Raw genomic sequence first — 24,160 nt, 5'->3', positions numbered from 1 at the left:
ACACCCCTATGCGTCTTCTCCCTAGACACACACACACACACACACACCCCTATGCTTCTCCCTAGACACACACACACACACACACCTATGCTTCTTCTCCCTAGAGACACACACACACACACACACACACACACACACACACACACATATATCGCTGTTATGTAACATGGTAGGTCTTTAGTCCAGTAGCTTCGTTAACCTACTTAAACAACTGGCTGGGTTTTCTCACACTCATTCTTGCTGTCCTAGCCCAGCAGACTAGCGTGGCTAGTGTGGAATGCTGCCCTTGACACCTGAAAGCAGGGGGGCTGGGATTGCTTCTTGCATCCTTGCTACTTCCTTATGGTGTCGAAATGAGTCGTCTGTATCATTTGATGTTGTGAGTCACAGAGAAACTTAGGTAATCAAAGGGAGCACCTCGGCGGAATGTAATTTTATTCTTATTAAATTATCAGGGAGTGCAATAGAAGTGGACTTTTAACAACAGTCTTCCTTTGAGGGGTGCTCTAAATCCTCCAGGCCAGGTGGCAGGGCGGGTACATGGATGGGCAAGAAGGTGCCCTCTGTATCACCTTCCTGAGAATGGCTGGGACAGAAAGGAGAGGTTTTTCCCCGGCTCGCACCTAACCTGATTTTGCTCTCTCTCTTCCTACTTACCATCTGATTTTATACTGTGTGACACAACAGGGAAAATAAAGAGAACCAATGCCATTCGATTAAAAAAAACAACAAACCCTTACCAATTTCTGAAATACCTGATATTTCGTTCCAGAAAAAGTCATCAATTTACTGATTTTCTTTTTCACTCGAAAGAAGGGACTGTGGAGACAAGAGTGTAGGGCAGTGTGACTTAAGCGTTTTAAGTTCTGTTTCACTTAAATTTATTCTACTCACGTTGATTACAGAACAGGAGAAAGCTTTGAGGATTAAGGACAAGTAAATTCAACCTCAGAAGCTTATGAGTAGCTAGGTTCCTTTCAAAAAGATCAATAAATGAATATTTTAAACTTCCACTGACCTTGCCGGAAGTATTCTGTTTGAGCCATATTCTCATAAATTAGTCATCTTTTCGCAAAACAGCTGTGGCAATTTGACACAATGGAAAGAGCAGTGCTTTAGGAATGGGAAGTTGGGAGGTGTTGTGTTGGCACATTCACAGGGAGATTAAATGACAGGCCAACGTCCCCTGGATGAGGAAGCCATGCATGGGAGGATTGACGCAGATGGTCTGTCTTTAAAAGGCTCTTCTATGAGTCTGTGCTGCAGTCTGGAAACCACAGAGAGAACTCCCCGGGAAAGTGTGGGAGAGCGGAGAAGCCTCAGCTCATGCAGAGCTGCAGTGTTGCTCTAGAGCACAGTTACCATTCTCTTGGGGGGCAAACACATATGAATCAGGGTTCTCTTGTACCTAAGAGATGGCAGCCTCGGGGGTTTAAGCAGGAAGGTACTAAAGGGCTTGCAGGACTGTTGGGGGATGGGGGGATTGCTGGAGAAACAGACTCCAGGCTCAGCTTCCAGGAACGACGCTCGAAGTCACAGCACACAGAACTGGGCTGCCAGGCCAGCTGCTGCCTCTGCCGTGAAGGGGAGCCTTAAACCAGGAAGCTGCCTGCCTGGTCGGAAGGCTGCCACCAGTTTCCAGCAGCAGGAGAACCTTGCCTCTGCTTCCGTCTGTCTCAGCGTAGTGAAGGCCCTGTGCCCGGCCTCTCCTTCCTGACTCAGGTCCTGGTGCACGTCTTGTCCAGTCTTTCTGGCAGGAGCCTAAATCCCCCATCTGAAATCCTAGCTGCAGGGGGGGTCCCGAAATGTCGTCTTTCCAGCCTCTGTGTGCCAGGTGGGGATTAGATTCCCATCGACACCCCAACCCGTTGTATCCACCACGGACAGTAAGCTAACTGTTTTATGATAAATAACATTTGTCTGGGTTTTTTTTTGCAGTTTACAGTTACATCCTTTTTATTTAGAGCTCATGTCAAGTCACTCTGCATAGAAAAATGCTCTCTCTGGCCATTCCGGAGAAAACATCTCTGATACAAATTAAGAGCGGTACCCACGTTATTTCCTAAAATGCAAAGCTGGTACCGAAAACAGGATTTTCAGTTTGCGATCCCCCTCCCAGATTTGTTTCTCTTCTCGACGTTGGTTGTTTCCATCTGTGTCCTGTGTCCCGTGGGGACGTCCTCCACCTTTTCAATCTGATTTGCTCTTTGCCGTGCAGACCTGTGAAGGAAGATTCGGAGCCCTCCGAGGTGGATGCTCCTGGCCGGTGGCACGGCGGCTACGTGAACAGAACTCCTCCGACATCTTCGGAGTCTGCAACCACCGTTAAATCCCTTATCAAGTCATTTGACTTGGGGCGTCCAGGTATTTCGTCATTTTGTTTCATAAGCAAAACTCAAATTCAGACCGTGGCCCCATGGATCAAGCCCGTCCTCCACCATCCTGGTCCCACGTTGGCGTGACCACGGGACCCTTCCCAGACCATCCACGTGTAGACGTGGTGCGTGATGCCCTCTGGGGCTCCAATGAGACAACAGAGAGAGTCAGCTCTCCTGTCCTCCTCTCCGCAACTCCAGTTGCTGCCTCTCCACCTTCCTCTTCTGCCTCTGTGTCTGTTAAATCCAGGTCACTGCTGAGCGCCTTCTTATCATCTCGTAAGGATTAGCAGGTCCAGCCAGAGGCTTCGTCCCTTGGGAAATGAGGCGCTGATCTGTGTGTTCGGCCGCCTTGCTGACACCCTGGGCTCCTTTATCCTAGAACGTGCTGTTACATGCTTCTCCCCCTGGTCTCGTGTGTGGCCGCTGGTGCTGATGTGTCGTTCCTGATCGTGGGACATTCCCAGCTTTTTCTGGCAATGTCTGCCTGACTCACAAGTCACCTTTAGTCACTGTGACCACCACATGAGAAAAATGCATCTCTATACTGTACACCTGTAAATACAGTAAAGAGAAGAAACCAGATGTGCCTGTATCCAAAATGCAATCTATTTTTTCCCTTGATTGCAACAGATATGCCTGTTGTGTTGGAAGGCCAGGGTAACAGCTAATCCTAGGATGCTGTCTCTGCTAAAATAGTTCGGGGCTAAATTAGATTAAGATTAGACTACAAAGACTGGAAGCTGTGAAGGCTCAGTGACTCCATTTGGTCTGTGAAGGTGGGAAAGGAATGAACAATAATGGTTTATGCAAGAGTATTCTGTTCTGCCTGCTGTAGGTGACTCATCACCTGTATGTTTTCTTGTTCCGCGTGTGTCCTACATCTAAGACCAGCCCCCATTTAGTTAACTCCCCCCAACTCATTCCCCAATTCAATACTGGTCCAGGGCAGAAGAGGGTGAAAGAGTACACGTAATACCTAATTAGCATCATGGGATACTTTTTTAGTCACCAAAAAGAGTAGCAAGTCAGGAACTATTATTTGCTGTTTTGAACCGGAGCAGCGTAGAAATGTCCCCATCTCTTTTCTTGGCAGGTGGAGCTGGGCAGGACATTTCTGTCCATAAGGCCTCCAGGAGCCCCCTGAGCGGAATCCCCGTGAGGACCACTCCAGCTGCCGCTGTTTCTCCAATGCAGGTATCGGAGCCAACGGCGTGGGGTGAGGGGTAGGGCTGGTGTCACACGGTACCCAGGCAACAAAAGGGAACCGAAAACCAGTGGGTTTAGTTTTTTGAGGCACATGGAACATTTTTTTAGTACGCCTAAAATAATAATAATGAAACTTTCATAAAAAATTGCCTTTTGATTCCTGAGGAAGGTCTGAAACGCGCAGGCTCAGCGGCCATGGCTCACGGGCCCAGCCGCTCCGCGGCATATGGGATCTTCCCGGACCAGGGCATGAACCCGTGTCCCCTGCATCGTCAGGCGGACTCTCAACCACTGCGCCACCAGGGAAGCCCCTGTCATACAGTTTTGTTAATGCCTCTTTCTTGGTTTCCCATGAGATGACACTGTCAAAGATTTCAGTTAAATGAAGATTGTAATTTTTATTAGAAGTGGACATTGAACTGGGTATATTACTCAAACAATCGATTTTTTAAAATGCCCCCAGAGAGAGAGAATGTTTACAATTTATAAATTCTTAGAGTTCACTGCATGTAACTGCATGTGAAACCTGAAGGTTTTAGACCACAGCCTCTCGGCATTTCTGTGACCAGGGCCTTTGTTGTTATCGGTAGCGCTCAGCATTTTGCCTCTGCTGAGCTAAGGTTGATCTTGTCGTCAGCAGCTTCCATTTCTGATGTTATTAGTAGTTATGGACATTGTTTGGGGTCTTTCAAGCTTTAAAAAAAATACTTCTTTCACGTTTTTGCCCTTGAAGGTAACTTCCACCACCTCCTGTGTAAAACCGAATAAAACAATTATTTATTTTAGGATAATCGTTTTTTATTTAATAAAAGTGAAAGAGGTCATGCTTAATGTTTACTTATCTTTATTGAGCTATAAATACAAGTTTGCTAGTAAATGTTTTACTGGCTCCTTGGGGGAAAGAGCCCGGATTTGTAGCGTTTGCCAATTTCTTGGTAAATATTCCCGTTGTGGCCAATTTCAAGCTTTTTCTACGACCTCAGTGCATATGGGGTTGAGAGCGAGACGTACATTAGATAGTATTTGTACAAGACAGACACGGCAGGTATGAAAACCCCATTAGCAAAATATAGAAAAATAATTAGGAAGCAATGAGTTTTGAGTATTTATTACTTTCGCTTTTAACATAGTCTCATTTCAATAACGGCTGTGGTTAGTAGGTACACACCAGCTGCAGCACACCACTGGCTGTAATTCACATACTGTGAAGTACAGACCTCTTCAGTACGTAACTTGGATGTTTCCATGTGTAACCAACACCAAGATAAAGCATGTCTGTCACCTCAGAAGGGGCTCTCATGCCACCATCTCGTCAGTGACCCCTTAGAAAGAACCGTTCTCTGACCTCTCACCACAGATTAGTTCTCTGTGACCTCAGACGTTGTCACTGGATGGTTTTGCTCAACGCTGAGTCTGTGAGATTCATTCCTGTTTTTGTGGCAGTTCTTTTCTCGTTGCGGTGTCATGTTCCTTTGTGTAAATATACCATTCTACTGATGGTTTATCCATCCTACTGATGGTTGACTTTTAGATTACTTCCAATTTTTAACTCGTGCTTATTTTATTTTATAAATTTATTTATTTGTTTATTTTTGGCCGCGTTGGGTCTTCGTTGCTGCGCGCGGGCTTTCTCTCATTGCGGCGATCAGGGGCTACTCTTCCTTGCGGTGCGCGGCCTTCTCACTGAGGCAGCTTCTCTTGTTGTGGAGCACGGGCTCTAGGCACGCAGGCTTCAGTGATTGTGGCATGCGGGCTCAGTAGTTGTGGTGCACAGGCTTCGTTGCTCTGTGGCATGTGGGATCTTCCCAGGACCCACATGGTTAAAAATCCACCTGCCAATGCAGGGGACACGGGTTCGAGCCCTGGCCTGGGAGGATCCCACATGCCGTGGAGCAGCTAAGCCCGTGAGCCACAACTACTGAGCCTGCGTGCCTGGAGCCTGTGCTCCGCAACGGGAGAGGCCGCGACATTGATGGTCCCGCGCACTGCTATGAAGAGTGGCCCCCGCTCACCGCAACTGGAGAAAGCCCTCACACAGAAACGAAGACCCAACACAGCAAAAATAAATTTATTTATTTAAAAAAAAAAAGTGTGTATGTGTGTGGGGGGGAGTGTGTGTGTGGGTATAGTGAGGGAGAGAAAGTGTTATAAATTGGGTTACACTACATGTTATTCAGACACTGGCTCCTTTCGCTTTGTCGTTGGCATGTACCCCTGAGGGCAGGGATTTTTACCCCTTTGGCTTGATGTTATATCTCTTGTCCAGAACAGTGGCTGCACATAATCATATCATAGTAGAAGCTCAGTAAATATATGTTGAATAAATGAAGGAATGTATCAGATATCTTTAAATGTCAGTGTTTGGAGAAATAATTCATTCTTTTTGAAGGGTATATGATAATGCAGTGATTAACTTAACCACTCCTCTGTTGATAGGCATTTAGGTTGTTTTGGATTAAACTTATTACAAAAGTGGGGCTTCCCTGATGGCGCAATGGTTGAGAGTCCGCCTGCCGATGCAGGGGACACGGGTTCGTGCCCCGGTCCGGGAAGATCCCACATGCCGCGGAGCGGCTGGGCCCGTGAGCCATGGCCGCTGAGCCTGCGCGTCCGGAGCCTGTGCTCCGCAACGCAAGAGGCCACAACAGTGAGAGGCCCACGTACCACAAAAAAAAAAAAAAAAAAAAAAAAAAAAAAAAAAAAAAAATACAAAAGTGAAATTCCTTCTACAAATTTTTCCCCACTCAAGGGGCTATTTCTCTATGAATGTGTATCCCCATTCTTTTGTAAGTACGTCAGTCACTCTAGCTAGTTAAGCAGGAAGGAATTTAACACAGGGAAGGCTGCAGGGGAAGCTCTGATCTGCACTGAGCTTCAGCAAACGTTCCCAGAACACCCCAGAGTTGGCCCATTAAAGGAACATCTATTTCTGCCAGAATCAGGAAGTCTTCCTCTAAGTGCAGCCTGGGACCACTTCTGTCAACATCTAGGTTCAGCCTTCGGGCCACGGCACAGGTGCAGCCCCTGTCAGCAGATCCTGCCCTCTAGGTTCATCCAGGTCGTAGCTAGTGACAGGATTCCTTTCTTTTTTAAGGCTAAATAGCATTCCATTGCATGCAGAGACTTCCTTTATCCACTTATCTGTTAATAAATTTTTAGGTTGTTTCCACCTCTTGGCTAATGTGAGTCATGCTACGGTGAACATGGGTGTGCAGGTACCTCTTCAAGATCCCATTTTCAATTCCTTTGTGTATCTACCCAGAAGTGGGATTGCTGGATCACGTGGTAGTTCTATTTTTACGTTTTTGAGGAACCTCCCTACTGTTTTCCATACCAGCGGCACCGTTTCACATTCCCACCAGCAGGGCATGAGGGTTTTCTCCACACCCTCACCAACAGTTGTTTTTTCTGTGGTGGTTGTTTTTTTTATAATGACCATCCTTACAGGTGTGAGGCGTTATCTCATTGTGGGTTTGATTTGCTTTTCCCTGATGACTGGTGATGTGGAACATCTTTTCATGTACCCGTTGGCCATTAAAAAACAGTATTTTTTTACACGCATCCTTGAATATACATAGACTATTCCAGGAAGATGTTCACAAACCTGATTAATAACAATTACCCCAGGGAGAAGAACTGGGTGATGGGAGTGAAAGGGAGACTTTGTTTTCACTCTGTGTCCCTTCTGTTCCTAATAGGATCTATTACCTATTCAAATAAAGAAGTCGTTTTAAAAGGTCCCCCTGGGGATTCTAACGAGCTTGAGAACTGTTATATGCGTGTGCGCACACACGCACCCGCACACACACGCATACACACACGCACACACCCCTTGCTCATGCTGTCCCTGATGTGACACGTCCACCTATGTGCGGGTACCTTCTGGTTTCAGAGGCATTCAACCTTCAGTAGTGCTCGGCCGGCCAGCAAAGGAGTGACTCAGCGCTTGGATCTCCCAGACCTTCCCCTCTCAGGTAAATCACCTTAAATAGGAAGTAGTTCTGACTTACGTATTGTGAGGTTAACTTTTCTTCTTTTCTTTGCATAAAACTGAGCTTAGAAAAAGAATCATTTATTTGTAATAAGTGGCATTTATCGCAGACAATTTCAAATTCTGAGTGTATGTGTTATGGACACAAGACCCCAGCTGTGTCCTGCTGGCTGCACTTCTCAGGGTGCATGAGTTTGGGAGAAATGTCAGGCTCTGGAGGTCTTTTGTCTGTTCTTTTAACTAAATCTCAAGAGACTATCGCATCTTTAAAAGAAACTATTTTGAGAAAAAAATCTTATCTGATTCTGAAGGTCTGTTGCTCCCACAGTACCTAAAATATGCCTCTTCTGAGCCGTCTTTGTCTCTGAGTGTAGACCTCTTCCTGTTGTTATGCCATGTTTTAAAAACTTCGGATCCCGACGGCGAAGCGCTGCTTGTGACCGCAGGGCCGCACGCGCCTCATTTTCGCTCCTGCTGCACATGCCGTGCTGATGGCCGATGTGAAGGAGCTGTTGAGGGGGAACCGGGGTGGGATGGCGTGTGGGCTTGCACCTTGGCCCCCCTGCTGCCTACGGTCCGGCTCTGGTCCGGCTGTTCCAGCCCTCGGCGCTGGGGTTCCCCCATCTCCGAAACAGAAATCGTGCCGTCCGCCTTGCGGGACGGCCTGGAGGGTTGAGTGAACCCAGCCGGGCTGGAGACAGAGCCGCGGAGGGGCTGCTGTCACCTACGCACTGTCGCCTGTGGAGTCCGCTCACACCCCAGAGCCGGGAGGCGTCAGCGGAAGGTTCCGGCTGTGTAGAACATTCACCCTGGAAATTGATGGCTGGCTGCGAGGTCACTGCTATGAGGAAACAAAAACAATGAAAAGAACACTAACTGACTTATTCCTGGTGTCTGTTAGAAGGAGAGAAAGCCAGAAATCTAGACCGCATGGAGAGAAATCCTTTGTGTCTTTTAAGTTTCAGTTTCTGTGACATGGTGAATAAAAAAGGCATCCCCACTATCCTTTTTTTAGGTCATGGTCAAACACAGGTTTATCCTTAAAATAGTTGTTTCTGTGAGATAAGTTTTACCCTTTGACTGTAAACTGTTTCACCTCACCACCTTATTTTTTTCGCTTCTGAATTTTTTCTTTTTCATGGAATTAATAGTATTTTAGCCTTAGATAAACCCCGACATTGAGAATTTAAAGATTACCTTGGTCCGTTCCCTGCATTTTACAGGTAAGAGACGCAAGCCCTGAAGAGCTTAAGCAATTTACAAAGGCCACACTGATTTTGAGTAGCTCTGGGACCAGGATAGGATTTTTCCTGATTCTTTCTACCCGGTTGCCTTCTGGTGACGAGGCTGGCGATCGCTCTGATAGCAGCTTCATAAAGAAGTGGTCACGGTTTGTATAGGACTTCAAGTTGTCATAATGACTTCCAGGAAGAGGAAATGGTGACCAGAGACCACGGGTTGTCCAGGGTCAGAGGAATAAGGAAACCAGAGGGGGTGCCCGCGCTGAGTTCTCCACATTTGTTTGCCACATAGTGTGAAATAGGAATGACTTGGTTATAAGCACAGGGCTGTGTGTGTGATGTTTTTTCAATTGTGGTAAGATATCTGTAACATCAGATTTACCATCTGAACCATTTTTCAGTGCATCAGGTGAACTTTTGGTCTTAGTACTGGTAATCTCTGTTCCTCCAGCTCTAAAATTTCCTTTGTGTAGAGAAACCGTTCTTTTCATTGACAAGATAAATACTGACGCTGAGACCACAGCGGCGATTGCCCGGAAGTAAACAGTTCATCCTCAGCCACCCCCCCTCCCCCCCCCCCCCGCCCGCAGGCCCCTGTCCACCCAGGTGATTCTGTTTACTTGGCTCAGAAAGGACTGCACGGTGACAATTGCCTGTTTTCTGGCCAGCCTTGCAGCATCACGTCCCCAGAAGCTGCAGGACTGGGGTTAATACACTGTTTTTGTTGTTCCCTTCAGTGATGTAAACTCTGTTTTTCTCTGCTCTTCCCAGCTAATTAGCCTCACTCCCAGCTTGAGCACCCATAATTGATGCTATCAGCTATACAAGTATTGTTTTCTCCACGCCTGTGGCGTCAGAGGAGGGACCCTGGGCTCGGCCTGGTCACCAGCTGCGTGTGGCATCAAGCAAGTGACCAGTTTCCTGCTCCCAGATCCTCTGCACCTACCAGCTAGACAGTCTTGGGAATCTTCTCCCATTCTGCACTTTTGTGATCCTTTAGGGAATATCCTCTGGAGGGTTAGGCCGTTTCATTAGCTCTTTTGCCACAGACTAATAGGACAGCAGAGAGGGGCCTCAGAAGAAATACCGTGACTGATTTTTGGCAAGCCAGGCCCTGTGGTTGGCATGGCTTCCTGTCCTGGGAAATGGGTGTCACTCCTGTTCCCAGCGTTTTGACCCGATAATCCCACTAGAGGTCTTCCTGCTGGCGCCCTCCCTCAGATGGGCGTTCGTTAGAACATGGTGCTTCACCGGGGGTCGGGCTGGCTGCATGGGCCTGGCCACCTGCGCACCTGCCAGAGGCTCTTAGAAGCAGGATGTCTGCTCGGTGCCCTGCTGGTACCATCTTGAAATTCAGAGTAATTTTTGAACGAGGGGCTAACTTGGCATCAGTCCCTATGAATTACAGAGCCAGTCCTGCCTGGAGAATCCTTTCTAGAAAACACCACGTCCCTGTTTGCATTTTCATCACTCAGTCCAAAAAGTGTATCTGTGTATCTCCATCTGTATCTGTTGTGTAGTTTTTAAAATAATTTTACTGGAGTGTAGTTGATTTAAAATGTTGTGTTGGTTTCAGGTGCACAGCACAGTGAGTCAGTGTCTGTTGTGCATTTGTACGTGACACTGATGTGAGGATTGTGCTGGAGAGTGTGGTGACCCGTCGGGTCTCTCCTCCTCACACGGGCGATGCTGTTGTCCCCACAGATCTTCTGAAGGGAAGGGCCGAGGACCTGAGACCAGACCCTTATCTCCGGAAGAGCCCCTCGCTCGAGTCCCTGAGCAGACCTCCTTCTCTGGGCTTCGGGGGCTCCAGGCTGCTGGGCGCTCCCACCGGGGGCTGGAAGCCACAAAGCAAACTCAGGTATCCATCAGAGCCTGTTATGTCTCCTGCCTTTGCAGTGTCACACCAGCAATTCTGACTGCTGACGAGGTTCCGGCCGAACTGCCTTCCTTTTGTCCTTTCACACTCCTAAATACCACTTCTCCATCTGTGTCAACCCTTCCCTGAGGTTGCAGCTCACCACCCGGTATCCGGGACACCCCCTTTTCTGCCTTTGGTGTCTGACACCCATTTGGTGTTTAATTTACCATTGCATAGTGTGTGTGCCGTGGTCCCCGTTTGGGCTATAATTTAGTGGACAGTAAATACTTCATCTTAACACTTTAATCTCTTTCTCAGCCCCTTGTATTGTGCTACACTGAGCCTTTCAGTAAATATTTACGAATAGGCAGGTAGATGAATACACAAAATGGGCTACTTTAGAAGTAATGGCTTTTTAACATACGTTAGAACTACCATTATGAGTATTATAAAAGGATTTTATATAAGTCTGAATACCTCAGGCCAGCTATTGTCATATCTTTGGGTGTGGCCTATATTTGGACCCAAATAGATGAGGTCATATCTTTCAGAGGTTTAATTTAAAGCCCCAGTTACTACATTTCTGTCATGTTTATGTGCAAGAGATTTAAATAATCAAAACAGGCTTTAAGTACCAGAATTAGTGCTATTCTGAAATTTCTCTTTTCTTTATGCCAGAAATGTATATAAACAGGCTATGTGTATATTAATATGCTATTTATATTATACATTCATCATGAAAGGTTACATTAGTGAAGTTAATTTGTTGTTTCATTTTTATATTCATGTTACTGAGACAAAACAATAATAGAATAGAAATTATTTACTTTGGAAATTCTCGTATTATTATTATTGCAATCATATCTAGTTAACTTTATAATTTTAAAGAAAACTGGTAAATGTTTTATTTGTTTATGCAGAAACTCTTTTCCAAGCCTTCCCTCAGTCTTCTCTGATTTGTCAGGCCTAGAAACTTGGCTGACAAATTTGATGAGTTAAGTGATGAATTAAGACCAGGCATAGTAAAAACAGGCAAAATCCCCATAACTTCATCGTTAACGGTGATTCTGACCACAGAAACTCATGGACTCCAATTTACACATATGCTGGGTACACGGGAGAGAAATCACCTGAGGTCCAGAAGTGTCCCGTTACTCTTTTAAAAGTCATTGTAATTAAATAGTGGATGGATACAAAAGAAGAATAATAAAATATGTCTAAGGCATGAAGAATTAACAGTACAATGGAGATGCACCTGGGTACTTACCTTCTAGTTTAAGGAAAAGAAAATCATTACTTTTGAAATTTCCTATCAGCTGCTTCATTGGTATCACCTCCCTGCCCCCCTTTCTGAACTTGCCTTGCTTTTCGTTATACTATCACCGTGTGTGTTTGTACCTCTAGCAGTATAAACTATATTATTTAAATTGTGTGTTTAACATTTTGTATACATGGAAACATCTTGTGTTTATTTCCGTTTTTTTAAATTCAAAATTGTTCCTGTGATGCACTCACGTTATTGCATACATCTGTAACTCTTTAGTTTTTACTGGTATGTAGTATCCCCTGGTATGAATATACCACAGTTTATCCATTTCCTGATGAGGTACATTTGCTTGTTTCCAGTTTTTTGCTCTTATAAAAAGTGCTGCTATGAACATTCTTGTATATATGCCCTGATGCTATATACATCGGGGAGGAAATCCTATTACTCTTTTCTAAAAAATTGAGGTATAGTTGATTTACAATATTATGTATGTTTCAGGTGTACAGCAGAGTGATTCACACTTTTTAAAGGTTACACTCCATTTACGGTTGTTATAAAATATTGGCCATATTCCCTGTGCTGTACGATATATGCTCGTAGATGATTTATTTTACACGCGGTAGTTTGTACCTCTTAATCCCCCCACCCTCATATCGGCCCCCCTCCACTGGTAAACACTAGTTTGTTCTCTATATTTGTGAGTCTGTTTTGTTCTATTCACTAGTTTGTTTTATTTTTAGGTCCCACATATAAATCCTATCATAGAGTATTTGTCTGTTGCTCGTAAATTGTTGCTACAGGTGCCGCTCCAGATGTGCACCACCTCCTGTTCTCCCTCTACTGCTAGCGGTGTAGGGAAATAGAACACTGTTCCACCTGCTGTAGGAATGTAGTTCTCATTTCATGATATTCGTCATGGAAGACACTGTGTGATCTTTAGTCCCTCTTTAGTATTTGGATAATTTTAGGTCACATACGAAGTATAGGTGTCTATAGAAAACTGAGGCTGGGGCACCTAAACTCTTGCTCTTGGAATGACATGGTATTAATTAGTGAAATCACTTCCTTTGGCTAAACAGGTGCTCAGAATTGAGTTCCTGCACCATAAACTGAGGAGTATGAGTGTCACCTTCAGAGTATCAGGTCCCCCCTGCCATTTTGAGTCAGTTTTACCGATTTTGTTTTTCATCTCCATTCCCATCACTTCCCCGTAAGTAGCCAATCTGGTGTTTTTAAAATGCCCTTCCAATCTACCTTTTATTTGTTACATGGAAATAGGTGTAGCCTTGAAGCATGCAGAGTGTTTTTCTATAGGTGTCTTTAATTAAAATGATACTGTACATAGGTATTGATACATAAATAAAAGGCTAGAAGGATGGAGCAGCAGATAGATTAGAAAGAAAAAAAAAAACCCTCCTCAGACTTCTGAAAGCCAAGAAGCACAATTTACTTTCTCTTTCGTACCATGAGACGTAATAAAAATGTATTGTTGATGGGACCAATTGGGTGGTTTCTTTAGAGTCTCCCTAGATAGACCTCGACTTCTGCTTTTCTAATCTAGTTAGTTGTTTCCTACGTATTTGTGGGTTTTAAAAGTTAGCATCTTCTCTGTACTGTGTGCTCTCCTCTCTAACTAGCGTGGAAAGAAGAGACCCCCTGGCTGCCTTGGCCCGGGAATACGGTGGCTCCAAGCGCAACGCTCTCCTGAGGTGGTGCCAGAAGAAGACGGAGGGCTACGCGGTAAGGGGCGGCGGCGGCCAGCGCCCAGCGGCTCGGGGGGGCGGGCGGGGTCCTGTGTCCTGCGTGTGTACTGGCCGGGCTGGGCCACTGTGCCTGTCACTGTCGGCTTCTGTTCTCACAGGCGGGGTTGCCAGGGAGGGAGATGTCTGTGCGGCCCCAAGGGCCCCGTCGGAGAGGCGGACGGAACTGAAGGCCCGTCTGTACTCCCAGCAGACGTGACCTCAACGCAGGCCTGCGTCTCTTACGGGAGGGGACCCTTTCCTTTGCTCAGAGGAGGTATAAACCCCCAAGCAGGGCGCCCGACAGGCTGCTCAGCCCGAACAGACAGCTTTCGCTAAATCATCTTCCCAAAGAGGGAGCCGTTTCCTAATTCACATAAAGTCCCCACGTGGTGGACCTTCAACTTCTTCTGTTACTTTAGGAGTTGCTTGCATTTAGTTGAAGAGTTTCGGTTTGCTGGGACAGTTTTTGTTTTCCGTGAAGTTTAAACAAGGAAGTAATACCTGATATAAGTTTAAGTTTTTTTATTATGAAATTTCATGTACAAAGACAAAAGCGCGGCAAGCGTGAATCATAGTTTCATGAATTATTGTCAAGTGAAAACCCACGGAGTCGCACCCAGAAACGGCACTGCCGTCCTCCAAACCCTTTGTGTGATTTTCCTGTCATAGCCCTCACGACTCCCACAGGTACCTTTGTCCTCAATTCGGTTCCTGATGGCTTTCTCCAAAAGTGTGCATCCCTAAATGCCACGTCCGTTTTGCCCACATTTGAACTTTATATAAATGGAAGTTAAAAACTGTAGTATTTCCACCTGTCTTTTTAAGTTAAGTTACTGAGATTTATCCATGTTGCTGCCTATAACTGTAAGTCTGTTCATTTTCTTCAACCCATCAGTAACCTATTGTATGATCCCACCATTATTCATTTATCCCTTCTGCTGTTGATGGGCAGGTGAGTTACTTCCATTCTGGGGCTGTCATAAATCCTGCTGGTATGTTCTTGTACTCCTCTTGGAACACACACGTGCTCATTCCTTCTGGATCTATACCTAGAAATGGAACGGCTGGGCCACAGGATGTGCGTGTGTTCAGGTGTGGTAGATCGTGCCAGCCAGATTCCCGAAGCAGTTGGACGGTTTACCTCCCACCAACGATTTATGAAATTTCTGTTTTCTCTACCTTCTCCCCAGCACTTGCTGTTGTCAGTCTTTTTGCTCCTGGTCATTTGGACGCATGTGACGTGGGGTCTCACTGTGGTTGTGACTTGGCGTTTCCCTGCTGGAGGGTGAGGTTGAGCTCCTTTTCATGTGCTCACTGGACATCTGTCTGGGCTGTCTGTCTTGGGACACCTGCTCAGGCCTTTTGTCCATTTTTAGAAGCAGACTGTCTTTCTTTCCTTATTGCTTCCAGGAGTTCTTTATATATTCTGCATACAAGTCCTTTGTCAAATAGACAGATATCCTCTCCCAGGGTGGTTGCATTTTCACTCTTTTGTTGAACAAAGTTCTTCATTTCAGTTAAGTATAATTTATCAGTCTCTGATGATTAGTGCATTTTGTTTCTGTTTAAGGAAGCTTTGACTATTCCACGGTCATGAAAACATCTTCTTATGTTTTCTTCTGGAAGTTGGATTGTTTTACCTTCCCGTTAAAGAGACGCCCTCTTTCAAACGGCCAACTTCTCCACTCTCCTTATTCAGACCCAGCCTCCCGTGCCTTTACCCCGTTTTTCTAAAAATTCTGAAGCTGCCGGCACCACGACTCTCCTTCCCCGACCTCCGGCTTTTAAGGGTGGCAAGAAAACAAGGCCTTGGCTGAGAGCCAGCCCCGACGGCAAGGCAGCAGCTGGGATGTCTGTGCAGCAGCAGCAAGTCAAGCGTCTCAAAGTCAGACTCTGCCCAAGGAGAGAAGTGTCCCGAATATGTGACATCACCTTCTTTTCATTTTCTGTTAAAAAAGGAAAAGAAAGGGTCAGGGTAATGACCAATAATAGAGGCTCCCAAGGTCAAAGGAGTCAGAGAGGAGAGCTGGTTACAGGAGGTTTCAGGGTGAAGGAAGTAGACCTGGTAACAGAAAAGTGAAAATGGGAAGGAGTAATCATCCAGGCGCGAGGTCCAGCCACGGCCCAGCCCGTGGTCGAAGGCACTGTCATTTCCCCGATTCACAGAAGAGGGCTGAGGGACGTGCTAGAACAGGTACGAAACGACAATTAAAATTTTCAGAAGGAATCAGCCCTTGAACGTGGAACGTCATTATGATTAGGTCACAGGGAGGGATTAGACGAGACATTTCCAGTCGTGTGAGTGAGAATGACATTTCCTGCTGTAGTGCTTTGTTTTGCTTTGTTTTTTGTGAACGTTCTGAACTAGTTTTCAAAGCATCTCACATTGGATGAAACCCAAACTGATTTTGCCTGCAGAGTATCTTCCATTCATTGTTAAGTCTCTGTAAACTTGGAGAGAAATACAAATCATATGTGTCTGATTTATTTACTCTTCACAAAATATTCTCTGTCTAGACCTGTTTGTTTAAGACAGGCCTTTAAAGCTCGTTCTCTCCGACTTGGGAAGCCAAAAGTAAATTGTAGAAAACTCAGACAGTTTAAAAACCATCTTTTTAAAAACCAGTAGCCATGTAATTTTGAGTGAAGATGATTTCTTTTTACCCCACCAAAGTGTAGTGTGATGGCTTAGATGAGAACTCTCCTTATGGGACTTTGTGATGGCGCAGTGGTTAAGAATCTGCCTGCCAATACAGGGGACACGGGTTCAAGCCCTGGTCTGGGAAGATCCCACATGCCGCAGAGCAACTAAGCCCGTGCACCACAACTACCGAGCCTGCGCTCTAGAGCCCGCGTGCCACAACTGCTGAAGCCCGCGTGCCACAACTGCTGAAGTCTGCGTGCCACAACTACTGAAGCTCATGTGCCTAGAGCCCGTGCTCTGCAACAAGAGAAGCCACCGCAACGAAGAGTAGCCCCTGCTTGCCACAACTAGAGAAAGCCCGCGCGCAACAATGAAGACCCAAAGCAGCCAAAAAAAAAAAAAAAGGGACCTCTCCTTATATTAATTCAGTGAATTTGTATTGAGGTGCCAGTTGGGAGCCATGTAATAATTAAGTGCTGGAAATGGAACAGGCACAATCTCTGCTCCCGAGGAACTTACCTTCTCATGGGGAACGACAGTTAATTAAAATATAAAAGGAACATATGTACTGTATCCGCCAGTGGAATGTGCTAGGGAGAAAAATAAAGCCAGGAAGGAGGACTGGGAATGTCGGTCCTGTGGATGCCATTTTAACACAAAGGTGGGAGAGGTGATATTTGGGGGATGGCTCCGCTCACCTGGAGAAGGCGAGGACTCATGTTTTCATCAGTGTTTATCTCACACCAAGTACTAGGCTCAGAGGTCATGGCCTTAGTGGTGCATCAGTTGGAGTTGAAGTAATGCAAGGTGGTTGCTTCGTTTGGTGGCGGCGAAGGTTAGAAGGGCCAGCCAGACCCTCAGCTGGCCCCCGGCCCAGCTTTCTGGTGTCTTGGGGTTGCCCCAGGATGGAGGGTGGGCAGTAGAGCCTGAGCAGACCTGCACTGTGGGGTGGGGCCCACACTCATTAAAAGGAGACCCTTCCAGACGGTCTGCTCAACTCAGATTTCCTTGGATCCTCTTGGGAAAAAGTCAGACTTCCGGGGAAGGCCCTGCAGCTGCCCTCAGTCTTGGGCTTGGCACTGGTTACGCCTTTAGCTGTATCCCACCCAACCCACAGAACCCCTGCTACTCCCTTTCTTCATCTGCTTTTAGTTCCCTCTTTGGGATTATGACAGAGAGATTTCCATCTCTAAAGAACCAGGAAGCGTTCTGCAGGGGCAGAAAACCACGATGGTGGTGGGTGGGGTGAGCAGAATTCTAAGAATGATGCCCAGTGACCCTCGCCCTGTGGAGTTTCCCACTGTATATGTGACAAAAGGGAGATTACCTGGGTGGCCCTAACACATGAACCCGTAAAAGCCGGGAGTTTTCTCTGAAGCATAAGGACCCATACCGTCGGTGGGTGTGAAGGTGGAGGGGACGGACGCGTGGAGGGGAGCTGACAGCCAGCGAGGAGACCAGGACTTTCCAGCATGGAGGCCTTGCAGCGCCGAGGTCCTGCCAACACCCAGGAAACGCCGTGGGGGCACCCAGCAGTTCTGAAGTGGACCGGCTGGTGCTGCAGGTCCTTTGTCCCTTCTGTCCCTGTCCTGATGCCCTCGGACCTCAGCTGGGCTAAGGGTGCTCGGCTTGCTTGGCCTTCTGCCGCCCTTAGCTGAGGAGCCTTGACCTGTAACAATGACGAATGCATGGAATTCAGCCCTGATCGGCAAGGTCTTGGGACCTCCCAGGAAGCAGGACAGAGGCGCAGCCACCCCGCCCTCTGCAGGTGGCCCCTTGGCTGCGTTCCCAGGACCCGCCATGCCCTGGACTGCGGCCACACTGGCAATTCCATCAAGGTCACGTGGCAAATTTAAGAGGGCGAGTTCTGGCAACACCCTGAGTCAACTGGGAAGTGGATTCTGCCCCAGAGCCTCCAGGGCAGGGCCCGGCCCGGCTGACACCTTGACGTCTGAAGCAAAGAACCCAGCGGAGCTTGCCGGCACCTCTGACCCGCTAAACACAAGCTAACAGTAACTGGGTGTCATTTCAGCTGCTGCAGCAACAGAATGCTGGTAGCGTGGAGTCACTGGGATCTGGACGCAGCAGAGAGAGCCCCAGATTCTGCCTTCGGGTCAGGTTATTTACTTTTCCTACATGATCAACCAGGGACAGACGCTGCTTCTTCAGGCCACTAGTGTACCATTCATTGAACGGTCAGCTCATGCTTAAGAGGCCCAAGCTCCCCATGACTTTCAGGGAAGGATTTTTAAAGACAAAAAGAGGGAAAGGGTTGCAGGGTGTGTAATCAGCTCGAGCACATCCTTCTGATTGGCTGGAGGTGAGGTAACAGGGTGGTGTTTCAGGAATCTTAGTCATCAACCTTCTGGTTCCAACCAGTCTGGGGTCTGCATGCTGTGGTCAGCCTGTAGTCACCATCCGCCACGTGGGTGGGGGTCTTAGTTCCTGCGGAACAACTCAGAGATACGCGTCAGGTTGTTCTGTGTATCTCTTGGGAGGAACCTGGACTCTGTTTTCATGCTGAACTATTGTTTCTTGACCGCTTGTCCTTTCTTTCCACATTCCTTCCTTACCTAATTAGTAACTGCTTAAATCTGCTCTTTGGAGCTCAGGAAAAGCCTAGGAGACTAAAGCCTTTTTTCTACAAAAAACAGACAGGGGACACGGGGGCTTTTGTACAGGGGAAGGCCCCACAGGATCCTGCGCTGTTTCAGTCCCCCCCTTTTCTTTGATATACTCCTCCATCCTGAGGGGAACGGGGCAGGACATGGAAGGGAATAAGGTTTTTAGATAGAGAGGTTTATCATAAACTCCGCAGGGGAATTCGATTTTAGGGGGATCCAGTTTCAGAGGGAGTGTGTGGGTACAGGGTTTCTTTTGTAGGTGATGAAAATGCTCTGGAATTACATAGTGGTGGTAGTTGTACAACCATGTAAGAACACTCAGAAGCTACTGAATTGTACATTTTATAAGGGTAAACTTTATGGTATGTGAATTATATCTCAGTAAAGCTATTATTTATTTTTAGGAAAGGCAGTTAGAAGAGCTTCTGTAGAGAGATCAAGGAGATGGCGGGTGAGATGTAGGTGGGGGCAGGGTAGGAAACCAGTACTTAAATTATAAATCTTATCAAACTATAACTTTAAAAAACGTATCCATGTATTACTTTGTATATTAAAAAATAATTGAGGGACTTCCCTGGTGGTGCAGTGGTTAAGAATCTGCCTGCCAATGCGGGGGACATGGGTTCGAGCCCTGGTCCGGGAAGATCCCACATGCCACGGAGCAACTAAGCCCGTGCGCCACAACTACTGAGCCCATGCGCCACAACTACTGAAGCCCGTGTGCCTAGAGCCTGTGCTCTGCAGCAAGAGAAGCCACCGCAATGAGAAGCCCATGCACCGCAACGAAGAGTAGCCCCTGCTTGCCGCAACTAGAGAAAGCCCTCATGCAGCAACGAAGACCCAACACAGCCAAAGATAAATAAATAAAATAAATAAAATTTTTTAAAAATATTGAAAAGTAAAATGGAGATACGCAAGGTGTTGGTCCTCTAGTTTTTATTTAGGAGGTGGGATTCACACTTGTTCACTTTAGTATCATGATTCATAATCCAGATCTATTCTTTGTATCTATCGTTGTGTTATGACATACAGTTTGGGGGTGAAGTCTGAGGGAAAAGGCCATAAAAGTGTGTTACAGTCAACAATTAAACCAGATCCTTTCTGACAAAAACTTTAAAGTGGAAGAGCAGAACACCTAAGGAATTATAGTACAAAGAATGGGCTTGAAAATCAAACATAAACCAACATTGATCGCACATTTTTCAGAAAAATGGGCTTCTCCAAGTGGTATACCTAAAATGTCCTTAACCCCGAATGGCACATACTATAACTCAGAATTTTCTCATTTTGGCCTGGCTCGTCTTATCTTTTCACATTTTATATCATCAAAGCTTTTGCCATTTGAAATAGCGTAGGTCTGATCCTGTTACACTAAGTAACATTTAAGTCTTGACTCAGATCAGTGTTCAGCCAACCATGGCCCGGGGGCCAAATGTGGCCCACCACGTGTTTTTCATGAATAAAGTTTTATTGGCACACGGTCACATCCATTCATTTACATGTTGCCTATGGCTGCTTCTGTACTGCAAGAGTGGAGTTGGGTAGTTGCAAAAGAGCCCTTGCCGGGAGAAGTTGGCTGACCCCTCCCCTAGATGAAGATGCATACAAGTATCCCCCATCATTCAAATCATATTTGGCTTTTGCAGTTCAGATAGCAAGAAGCCAGTGTTCAGATGTCAAGAGATGTCAAGAGACTTACTTGAAAATGTATCTGAATCTGTTCAGTTTCTGATTTTGTATTGCACGAGTCGAGCTAGCAAGGAGATAGCTGTGCTGTCATGAAGGCCCAGACATCTTTGAGCCTGTTTTTAACCTCTCAGCTAGCAGCTACGCATTCTCCTCTGTTAGAGAAAAAAGCAGTCTTTGTGTTGTCCAAAACAAACCTTATTTTGCATCTGGAAAGAACACCCACGTCGTTGTCGCCCGGCGCTGTGTTTTTCTGTCTCTGCTTCCCAGACAAGCACCAGCAAGCACCTAACCAATAGCGAGCAGCCTGTGCTCCGTCGGGCCACTTGGGGCTCTGTTGGTTGTTTTCTTTTGAGACAGGTCTCTTGAGAGCTGCGAGCACGATTCAGAGAATGTAAAATGCTTTGCTTTGTTTATCGTCATTAAAGTGGCTCTTTTCCTGCATTATAAAGATGGATTCCCAGTAGTAAACCAATGTCCTTATTGGCCTGTACTCTGTGGAGGCCCCTTTTCACCTGCTGTCTCTGCTTCTGCAGCTGTTTATGAAACACGGTGATTTGTGAAGACATTTTTGTTTTACATTAAAAAAAACTTAACTATAGTCGATGTACAATATTGTGTTAGTTTCAGGTGTACAGCTTCAGATTCTTTGCCATTATAGGTTGTTACAGGATATTGAATATAGTTCACGTGCTTGCCATACAGCAAATCATTGTTTATTTTATATACAGTAGTGTGCATCTATGAACCCATACTCCTAATTTATCACCCCCCCTTCCCCTTTGGTAACCGTAAATTTGTTTTCTTTGTGAGTCTGTTTCTGTTTTGTAAGTAAGTTCATTTGTATCATTTTTTTAGATTCCATGTATAAGTGATATCATATGATACTTGTCTTTCTCTGTCTGACTCCACTTAGTATGATAATCTCTAGGTCCATCTGTGTTGCCGCAAGTGGCATTATTTCCTTCTCTTTAGGGCTGAGTAACATTCCATTGTATTTATGTATCGTGTCTTCTTTATCCATTTGTCTGTTGATGGAAACTTAGGTTGCTTCCATGTCTTGGCTATTGTGAATAGTGTTGCTATGAACATTGGGGTGCATGTATCTTTTCTAATTAAGAGTTTTTGTCTTTTCTGGATATATGCCTAGGAGTGGGATTGCTGGATCATGTGATAACTCTACTTTTAGTTTTCTGAGGAACCTCCAGACTGTTCTTCATAGTGGCTGCACCAATTTACGTTCCCACCAACAGTGCAAGAGGGTTCCCTTTTCTCCACACCCTCTCCAGCATTTGTTGTTTGCAGATTTTTTGATGATGGTCATTGTGACCGGTGTGAGGTGATACCTCATTGTGGTTTTGGTCTGCATTTCTCTAATGATTATCGATGCTGAGCATCTTTTCATGGGCCTGTTGTCCGTCTGTATCTTGTGGAGACATTTTAAATGGCACCAGGCATTGCCTTACAACGTGAGGCAACAGTAGAGCTTGTCTGGAGGATAAAGATGAAGTTGTGGTAGACGTGCAGTCGACCCGTAACTCCTGCTGGTTGTATCTCGCGAGCCGGTGTGCTCAGGAGTCCCCCTTTCCTGCTTGCAGTTGTGTATGCACGCCCAGAGGGATGAAATTTTGAGCAATAAAAAGGTTTTTCTGAACAACAATATCAAATGAAGGTTGTAGATTGTGAGGTTGTGTGCACAGCAGATGGGGAGGGTCTTCCCCCACCTTCACCTACACGATCGCAAAGCAGCCCCGTGACGTCCTCTCCACTGCCGACGGGTCCGGGGAGGCACCTGATCTAAGCCAGGGGGTTCGGAACTACAGCTGAGAGAGCCGTGACTCCGATACAGCACCAGACACTGTGCAGCTGTGTTTTCATCGCTGTGCAGGAAAGAGCGGGCGTGGCGGGTCTGAGGAGGCTGTGCCCACGAGGCTGCCAGCCAGGGGGCCCGGGCCTGGCGTCTGGGGACTTGGATTTTGGGAGGGTTCCCACCGTTCCCAGAGCTGATAAGAGAGGCTCACTGTGCCTGAACAGTTGGTACAAACACTGTGGTTTATGCTGAACCTCTGCTTTCCCTCTGGGAGTTGGGAGTTTGGGTTCATACTAGGTAAAGGGCGTCTACATGATCAGCCCCCAGAAGGAAACGTTGGTGCCGAGTCCCCGGAGAGCTTCCCGTGTTCTCACGGCTTGTCGCCACGTGACTCCGCCTGGAGAGGACTCTTGGAAGCCTGCACGCCTGGACTTGAGTCCACGGGGCTCTTCCCTTTGCTGATCTTGCTTTGAGTCCTTTCTCTGTGATAAGTCTGTGCACAGATTTATCACCGTGAGTGTGACTCTGGGCTGAGTCCTGGGCACCCTCCGAGTGGTCACTGAACCTGAGGTGGAGGTGGTCTCGGAGACCCTGACGTGGCTAACTGACCAGGAAAAGAGTGGAGGACAGAGAATGGTTCAAATACACGGGGAGATGGCCAGATAATACGACAGAATGAGACACGTTGAGTGTCCTGGTTCCAGCATCTCAAGGCTCAGCAGCATCCTTTTTGGGTACCGTTGGCTTCTGTGAGACACTAACATCTTTAGGACAGATTTCCCCTTTTCTTAAAACAGTTCCAGTTGGGTTCTGTTGCTTAACAGTTCTAGCTCATACAAAAGGATCATAACTGATCTTCTCTTTACTTCTGTGTTTTCTGAATATTTTACGCTAAGCATTTGTTCCTTTTATTATTAGAAAAAATGGTGCTGTTTGCTTTATTCCTTATTTGTGTTTTTTCAATTTAAAAAATCATAATTCTTTGGGAGAAAATAAAATAATTGTGTATAAACAGTGACATAGGGACTCCCCTGGTGGCGCAGTGGTTTAGAATCCGCCTGCCAATGCAGGGGACACGAGTTCGAGCCCTGGTCCGGGAAGATCTCACATGCTGCGGAGCAACTAAGCCCGCAAGCCACAACTACTGAGCCTGCGCTCTAGAGCCTGAGAGCCACAACTGCTGAGCCTGTGTGCCACAACTACTAAAGCCCGTGTGCTTAGAGCCCGTGCTCCACAGCAAGAGCAGCCACCACAATGAGAAGCCCGCGCACAGCAACGAAGAGTAGCCCCTGCTTGCTGCAAGTAGAAGAAGGACGGGCGCAGCAACAATGACCAAGTGCAACCAAAAATCAATCAATCAATCAATTTATAAATAAACAGTGACAACTCCTAGCCCATTGCTCAATTCTACCCTTTAAAAATGTTTTTTATAACAATTGGGTATTTTTCTTTTCTTTTTTTTTTTTTTTTTTGCGGTACGCGGGCCTCTCACTGTGTGGCCTCTCCCATTGCGGAGCACACGCTCCAGACGCACAGGCTCAGCAGCCATGGCTCACGGGCCCAGCCGCTCCGCGGCATGTGGGATCCTCCCGGACCGGGGCACGAACCCGTGTCCCCCGCATCGGCAGGCGGACTCTCAACCACTGCGCTACCAGGGAAGCCCCTCTTTTTTTTTTTTTTAAAATAAATTTATTTCTTTATTTTTGGCTG

At 46.5% G+C, this 24,160-nt stretch overlaps 1 protein-coding gene across 2 annotated transcripts in view; it reads left to right on the top strand.

Moving 5' to 3' along the window:
- Positions 1–24,160, top strand: part of SPECC1 (sperm antigen with calponin homology and coiled-coil domains 1) — a 271,479-nt gene that overhangs the window by 176,014 nt on the left and 71,305 nt on the right. For both annotated transcript variants that reach the window (XR_003438067.1, XM_027131125.1), the window contains 5 exons: positions 2,219–2,364; positions 3,472–3,572; positions 7,477–7,558; positions 10,521–10,677; positions 13,582–13,684. Coding sequence is in view for 1 of the 2 variants with exons in the window: in XM_027131125.1 (XP_026986926.1) it covers positions 2,219–2,364; positions 3,472–3,572; positions 7,477–7,558; positions 10,521–10,677; positions 13,582–13,684 (589 nt within the window). In the remaining variant the exon portion in view is untranslated. The remainder of the gene's footprint in view (positions 1–2,218; positions 2,365–3,471; positions 3,573–7,476; positions 7,559–10,520; positions 10,678–13,581; positions 13,685–24,160) is intronic.

The sequence above is a fragment of the Aethalodelphis obliquidens genome, unplaced genomic scaffold (assembly GCF_003676395.1).
Source record: "Aethalodelphis obliquidens isolate GAN/ISIS:26980383/991018 unplaced genomic scaffold, ASM367639v1 scaffold38, whole genome shotgun sequence".
Lineage (NCBI taxonomy): Eukaryota > Metazoa > Chordata > Mammalia > Artiodactyla > Delphinidae > Aethalodelphis > Aethalodelphis obliquidens.
This window is presented reverse-complemented; position numbering and strand designations above follow the sequence as displayed.